This window comes from Sapajus apella, unplaced genomic scaffold (assembly GCF_009761245.1).
Source record: "Sapajus apella isolate SASKATOON/1434 unplaced genomic scaffold, GSC_monkey_1.0 scaffold117, whole genome shotgun sequence".
Classification (NCBI taxonomy): domain Eukaryota; kingdom Metazoa; phylum Chordata; class Mammalia; order Primates; family Cebidae; genus Sapajus; species Sapajus apella.
In genome coordinates this window covers 1,738,903-1,746,593 of record NW_022437057.1, presented here as the reverse complement: position 1 = coordinate 1,746,593, position 7,691 = coordinate 1,738,903, and the positions used below count along the sequence as shown (strand labels likewise).

General features: G+C 47.3%; 1 protein-coding gene across 2 annotated transcripts in view; it reads left to right on the top strand.

Annotated features, from left to right (window-relative positions):
- The first annotated feature begins 2,276 nt into the window (after positions 1-2,276).
- The window catches only part of UBTD2 (ubiquitin domain containing 2), a 76,838-nt gene continuing 71,423 nt past the window's right edge, over positions 2,277-7,691 (top strand). The window contains exon 1 of one of the 2 annotated variants that reach the window (XM_032260351.1): positions 2,277-2,744. In XM_032260351.1, coding sequence (XP_032116242.1) covers positions 2,675-2,744 — 70 coding nt within the window. In that variant the 5' untranslated portion in view covers positions 2,277-2,674. Of the gene's footprint in view, positions 2,745-2,817; positions 3,003-7,691 lie in introns of those variants that run through there. The other variant, XM_032260352.1, reaches the window with a different exon arrangement.

The following is a 7,691-nucleotide window of genomic DNA, read 5'->3' as shown; positions in this document are numbered from 1 at the left end:
GCTAGACATGAAATAAAGACTTGATGAAGAGCCCCACAGAGTTTGGAGCATTATTTTTGACCCAATTTTACAGGTGAGGAAACTAAGGTCCACAGAAACCTTTTTTTTAGACAGGGTCTCTCTCTGTTGCCCAAACTGGGGTGCAGTGGCACGATCATAGTTCACTGTAGCCTCAACCCCCCTGGGTTCAGGTGATCCTCCCACCTCAGCACCCTGAGTAGTTGGGACTACAGGCGCTCCCCACCACGCCCGGCTAATTTTTAAGTTTTACATAGAGACAAGGTCTCCCTATGTTGCTCAGGCCGGTCTCAAACTGCTGAGCTCAAGTGAGCTTCCCACCTCAGCCTCCTCAAGTGCTGGGATTACAGGCATGAGCCACCATGCCTGGCAGAAATTTCAGACCCTATAGCTAGTACACGATGGAAGCCAGATTCCAATTCAGAAAGTTAATAGCAGAGCTGGGGCCCTGACTACTACATTATTCTGCCTCCCGGGAACACGTGTCTGTAAGATAAAGGCAGGGTGGAGAATATCCATTGCTGAGAATCTCTCCAAGAGACTGCTTTCCCTTCCTAGTGCCAACTCCTCAGTGCTCATCAGAGAGCCCTCATCATTTGGGTGCCTACCATCTGTTTAATAGACATCGTGGAAGTCTTGGTTTCTGCAATTTCTAGAGTGAAATTCAGGACAAAGCAATCTCTTTGCAAATATTCAGCATGCATCTTCTCTTCTTCAGGGAAGTGATGAAGTGATGTGTCTGCCAACGTGTATACTTAGTTGAAAATGATCAGATAGAAGGCTTTGTGATACAGCCCCTGATGTCAGAGCAACCTCTGAAAACTCATAAAAACATTACTTTCATAAGCTCTTTTTGGAATATTCAGGACCACAACTGAGGACAATACTAATTCTTCAGTATGTGTTTAATATAGCAGTCTTCTGTATCTCACGACATTTCCATGTTTTAATCTAAGCGTAGGTTTTGCTTGCTTGTTTGTCTAATCCCTAATTATCAAATGAATACAGAGATCTAAATCTTTGTATAATATTTTGGTCTGTTTCCGTGAGCTAGGTTCCCAGATGTGGAATAATCCCGAGTCAAAGGATATGAACATTTTTAAGGCTCTTGATCTGTCTGCATTGCCAAATTGCTTTGCAAAAAAGATTGAACCAATTTACACTCCCACCAGCAGTGTATGAGAATATATTTAAATGCAAATCCCAAGCTGCAGAGCATCTCTTTCTTAGGTATTTCAACTTAAAAAAATTTTTTTCGTGCTAAGCAAAAGCTGACCCAGGATGTTAAAAAAAGAAAGTCTGATATAAAAATGGAGCAGATAGTTAAAACAGCCTCTTAGGCAGAAACAAGCTTTAGAAAGGCCTAAGCAAGATGATAAAAATTTTAAGGCATCAAAGCACGAAGCACAATTCTAAAGGGACCATTAACAATTTGGCTGAGATTGGAAAAGTAACCGCCAAGAATGTTGGGCGTGGTCAATGTCCCAAATTCTACGTTAGAAAAAGCAGAGTGTTTCACTCATTTACACTTCACTTTGTCCCAAGGACGATTTAAGATACCCAAAGGCAGGATCTTCAGAAGTAGTATTGTTTTAATCATTAATCCCGTGAAAATGAAAGAAACCCACGCCCCCTGAGCTAAGGTCAGCGTTTATCTCTTCTCTCCACTGAGGCCTCGCCTCTAATCTCAGTTGGGTTTGCCACAACCACGCCTCCACCCCTAATAATGGGGCCCCGTGATTTTAGGGAACACGGGAGTGGGCAGGGAAAAGGAAGCCCGGTTTCGGGGTACCAACCCACGGAGCTCCACACAAATTCAAAAGGTGCTGGGACCTCAACGTTCAGCCAGAACACCCTCCCTCGAGCCCCCGTTATTTGGGAAGCCGCTCCGTCCCCGCCTGCGAGTCTTCCACGACTACTTCTCGGTTTCCCCGCGCGACACGCTTCCACCAGCGAGGAGCCAGGAACTCGAGTTCGCCCGTTCCCACTTCTCTTTTCTCACTTTTGTTCCGCTTTTCCTGCTTTCCCTCCCTTCTCCCCTCTCCTTTCTTCTTCCCGTCCTCCCTCTCTCCTCCTCGCCTCGCCTCCGGTCCTCCCCTACCGAGCCCCCCGCATCCCCTCCCCCGCCTCGCCCTCGCCCCGCTCGGCCGCAGCCCCGCCCGCAGCCAATCAGAGCGCGGCCTCCGGTGGCCCCGCCCCTCCCCGGCGGTTCCGGGCGGGCCGGGCAGAGCCCAGGCCGTGGGTGCGGAGGGCGGCGCCGCGGGGCGGGGGCCGATGGGGCCTGGCGGACGGGAGGCGCCGGCGGGTGGCTCGCCTGGACGCTAGTGTGCGGGGCTGTGAGGGGGCGAGGCGGGCGCTGCGGCCCGCCCGGGATGGGCCAGCCCTGGCCTGGCGGGGCCGAGCCGAAGGCGAGGGCAGCGCGCGGGCCAGGCCTGCCGGGCGGGCGGCCCGGGGGCTGAGGTAGAAGTGGGCGCGGAGGAAGGGGCAGAGCCAAGGCGGTGGGTGGAGCGGCGAGGGGGGCGGAGGCTGGGCCGCGGCGGGCGAGCGGAGCGGTGCGCCTGTCCGGAGCTCGGCGGTGGCGCCGGAGGAGGCTGCGGCGGCGGCGGCGGGCCCGGAGGAGCGTCCGGAGGTGGCGGACGAGGCGCCGGGCGCCCCCATGGGCGGGTGTGTGGGCGCCCAGCACGACTCCTCGGGCAGCCTCAACGAGAACTCGGAGGGCACCGGAGGTAGGTGAGCGCCAGGGGGCAGCCTCGGCCCCCTATTGTTCCCGGCCAGGCCCGGCCACCTGTCCCAACCTCCGCGGGCCGCGCCGCCGGGCCCCCGCGCCCCTTTGTCATCCTCTCTTCCACGTCATTCCCCGCGCTCCGCTTCCGGCTGCCCCACCGGCCGCGGGGGTCGCCCCTTCCCGCCCCAGCCCCGAAGAAAAGTCCTCTGAGCGTCGGGGACGTAGCCCTCGGCCTCGCCGACCGCCCCGCTCAGCTCGGGTAAGTCGGACCCGAAGCTGCCCTTCTGGCCAGCTCACTCCCTCTCCAGCCCGTTTAATTATTGAGGAACAGGATGGTGGCGCCCGGGTTGCAGAAAAGCGAATTGATGGCGGGGGGGAGGGAGCTTGATGCGTTCCCTCCGATGGGCCCCGCCACATCTCTCCGCACCCTTCCTCGTTCAGTTGAGTTGGCTGGTCTCAGCTTTCCTGAGTTTCAGATGACAGCTGCCCAGGTTGATACCAATTTGGCCATTTAAACCTGTGAGTTTCTGGAGCTTGGCTGGGGAAGTCTCCAGTGGCCGCAGGCATTGTATTAAGGAGGGGAGGGGAAACAGTCTTCCCGGTTAAAACGTGGCCTCTTGCTACGGCTTGGGGGTGTTGGACCGGTGTGCTGTCGGAGTGGGCTAGTCAAATTCCGATCTGTCTTACGTAGAAGGAAAATATGTAGGATAAAAGTACAAATGCAGCTGGAGTCTGACTTACCCAGTAAGATCAGTACTTTAAAAGTTTTCTAACACTGGAACGCACTTCTACTTTATAGTAAAAGTGTGCTGAGGATAGGTATTTTAATTCAATCAGTAGTAGTTGTAGTATGGCAATATAATAATAAAATTAATTCTACCTTTATTTAAGTGACCTTTGGTTAAGTCCATTCTGTAGAATGTTTTAGTTGAAAACAGCCTTTAGGCAAAGATGACAGTATTGGTTTGATTTTGACCTAATATTAGCTGTCTTAAAATGTGGATGTTTGTAAATTTTTTAATTGTTTAGGTATGGGAGGGTTTACAACTTTTCCTTAGCATACTAACATTTAGACCAGTTGCTTGCCCTGTCACATAAGCTCTCTTCACAAACCGTGTAGACCTAACTGTTTTGGCTGATGGATTTCCTGGATTACATGATTTTTAGCCATGCTACTTTATTAAAATCCATGGGTATCCTGTATGACTAAATCCTGGGTAAATAACGCAGTGAAAGTTGTTTTGAAAAAGTCCACAAAAATGCTACTTTATAGTGTATTTCATGTGGTAGCATTATTACTGGAACTTTGAGATCCTCAGCTACAACAAGCAGGAAGATCAAAAGGGCATGATTTAAAACAGCCTTGGGTTAAGGTCAAATTGGGGATCAGAACGAATCTTCCTCTAGTTGTGATCATGAATGATTCTGAAATATATTAGTATTTGTTTTAGCTAGTGTTTAGTTTTAATTAAATTTTTTCACACTCATTTTAATATTATCATAAGCATTTTGCTTTTCTCCTTAATGCGTGTGGACTAATTTAAGCCTTTTGGTAGTGTGGCTTATGACCAGATAGGCATTATTAATATGGACTTTAAAAAGCTTGAAATCTTAGCTTTGGGTAATTTGTTACCAGTGGTATCCAGTTAGATAGATACAGTATCAGTTTCTTTGAGGACTGAGTTCACTGGACCATAAGCTGGCTATGCATAAAGTTTAGGAAAAGGAATATCAACCACCAGACTTTCTCTTTTTTTTCCACTCTGTTGCCAGGCTGGAGTGCAGTGGCTCACCGCAGCCTCTGCCTCCTGAGTTCAAGCGATTCTCCTGCCTCAGCCTGGCGAATAGCTAGGACTACAGGCGGGCACCACCACACCCAGTTAATTTTTTTTTTTTTTTTATGGAGTCTTACTCTGTCACCAGGCTGGAGTGCAGTGGCACAATCTCGGCTAACTGCCACCTCCATCTCCTAGGTTCAAGCAGTTCTGCCTCAGCCTCCTGAGCAGCTGAGATTACAGGCTTGTGCCACCACACCCAGCCAATTTTTTGTATTTTTTTGTAAAGAAGGGGTTTCACCCTGTTGGCCAGGATGGTCTTGATATCCTGACCTCGTGATCCACTCATCTTGCCTCCCAAAGTGCTGGGATTATAGGCATGGGCCACCACACTCGGCCTAATTTTTGTATTTTTTAGTAGAGACGGGTTTCACCGTGTCGACTGGGATGGTCTTGACCTCGTGATCTGCCTGCCTCGGCCTCCCAAAGGGCTGCGATTGCAGGTGAGAACCACCGCACCTGGCTGGCCAAATTTATTTTCTTCTGGAGGGGGAGCATGGGCCCTAATGTAACTGGGGTTGGGGAAGAGGCTCTTGGGCTAAAAGGATTATTTCTGGAATTTGATTATGGATGCTTTTATTCTCCATTATTGTGATGATAATTAAGAGTTAATTGTGGTTTGATGAAACTAGCTCAGGTGTGTTACAGGTTAATGTGAAAAAAAATTATTGCCTATTAAGTAGATTTTTATTGGGAAGGGAAAGACTTTTTCCTAAGGGTGTTGGCACTTATCCCTAGCTTTTCAAACATACCGTGGTAGTGACTTAGGGGTGGGGTTGATTTTATTTCTTGAGACAGGTTCTTGCTTTGTTGCCCAGGCTGTGCAGTTGCCCAATCACAGCTGACTGCAGCCTTGACCTCCCAGGTACAAGTGATCCTCCTACCTCAGCCTCCCAAATAACTGAGAACACAAGGTTCATGCCGCTACACCCAGCTAATTTTTAAAAAAATTTTTTAGTAGAGATGAGTTTTGCCATGTTTTTAATCTGAATGTATTGGGTTATGAAAATTGTTTTATCAACATGGAGTCTTCACATGCTTCTTAGGATGGATTTAAACTTTTCATGACAAATTTAATTATGTTCACCAACCAGGCGAAGTGGCTCATGCTTGTAATCCCAGCACTTTGGGATGCTGAGGCAGGAGGATTGCTTGAGCCCAGGAGTTGGAGACCAGCCCAGGCAACATAGTGAGACTCTGACTTTAAAAAAATAAACAAAATAATTACATTCACAGTGTTGTGCAAACATCACCGTTTTAGAATAGCTTGACCCTTTCTAAATATCAGCCAGCCTTAGCTAAAAAAAAAAAACTTAAAAAAAAACTTTTGACCATTTGAAATACTATACTTTCCTTTTTCCCTCTGAATTCTTCTCCTATGTATGCAAGTAATTATATGTATATCAATAAAAGCTTCCTCACTGGGTGTATTACTTCATTGAAGGAATTTGGGAAATTTTTGTAAAAGACTAGAATATGGAAGGAGCTTAATTCACATTATAAGATTTGTGTTATCTATTGTTTTGGAATTATTTGTTGTATTTTCCTCTGGCATATACCTTGCCTGGAATTTAGTTCTTGAGTTTCAGCTACTTAGGCTTCTTTTTTTTTTTTAAAAAAAAGAAATATTATTTTTATATTTTGTTATTGAGACAAGGTTTCGCTCTGTCACCCAGGCTGAAGCACTGTGGCGTGATCATAGATCAATCACTGCAGCCTTGAACTCCTGGCTCAAGCAGTCCTCTTGAGTAGTTGGGCTACCTTTTTTTTTTTTTTTTTTTTTTTGAGATGGGGTTTTGCTTTGTCACCCAGGCTGAAATATAGTAACTTAATCTCCCCTCACTGTAGCCTCAGCCTCCGGAGGAGCTGGGATTACAGGTGCCCACTACCACGCCCAGCTAATTTTTTTGTATTTTTAGTAGAGATGGGGTTTCATCATCTTGGCCAGGCTGGTCTTGAACTCCTGGCCTTTAAGTGATCCACCCACCTCTGCTTCTCAGTGTTGGGATTACAGATGTGAGCCACTGTGCCAGGCCTGCTTTTTTGTTGTTGTTGTTAAATGCTTGCTTTTAATCAAGGCAGGTATGTCATAGAAGTTATATAAGTTAACAGTTCTAAGCTTCCATGCTCCTAGAATTTCCCATTGTTTTGACTTTTTCTTTGAGACAGAGTTTCACTCTTGTTGCCCAGGCTGGAGAGCATCTCAGAGCTCACTACAACCTCCGCCTCCCAGGTTCAAGCAATTCCTGCTTCAGCCTCCCAAGTAGATGGGTTTACAGGCGTGTACCACCATGCCCGGCTAATTTCTTATTTTTAGTAGAGGGAGTTTTATCATGTTGATCAGGCTTGTCTTGAACTCCTGACCTCAAGTGATCCACCTGCCTTGGCCTCTCAAAGTGCTGACATTACAGGTGTGAGATACCTTGCCTGGCCTGTTTTGACATTTTTAGACATATTCTATATGGTTCTCCACCTTATTTATAATGACATTGTGATGCTGGGGTTGGCACTTAGGACCTCTAGACAAGACTTTAGCCATGGCATTTGCCACGGAATCAAATCCTTTATGATTTTTAAAAATAAATATGTGGGCAGAAAACTCAATAAAATTGTATTAATTGCAGACAACCAACAAACTTTTCTTTGTTCACCTCTTTAATGAAAGCAATAGTGATACACAAAGTAACTTTTCACTTTCTGAGTGTGTCATTTATTTTGTACATTCAGTGATATCCTAAGAGAACTGACCATGTTGTCACAAGTTTCCAGGTTTACAGAGGATTAACTGAATGCTGCACACTCATTTCTTTTTTTTTTTTTTTTTTTTACGGAGTTTTGCTCTTGTTAGCCAGGCTGGAGTGCAATGGCGCGATCTCGGCTCACCGCAACCTCCGCCTCCTGGGCTCAGGCAATTCTCCTGCCTCAGCCTCCTGAGCAGCTGGGACTACAGGCACGCGCCACCATGTCCAGCTAATTTTTTGTATTTTTAGTAGAGACGGGGTTTCACCATGTTGACCAGGATGGTCTCGATCTCTTGACCTCGTGATCCACCCGCCTTGGCCTCCCAAAGTGCTGGGATTACAGGCTTGAGCCACCGCGCCCGGCTGCACACT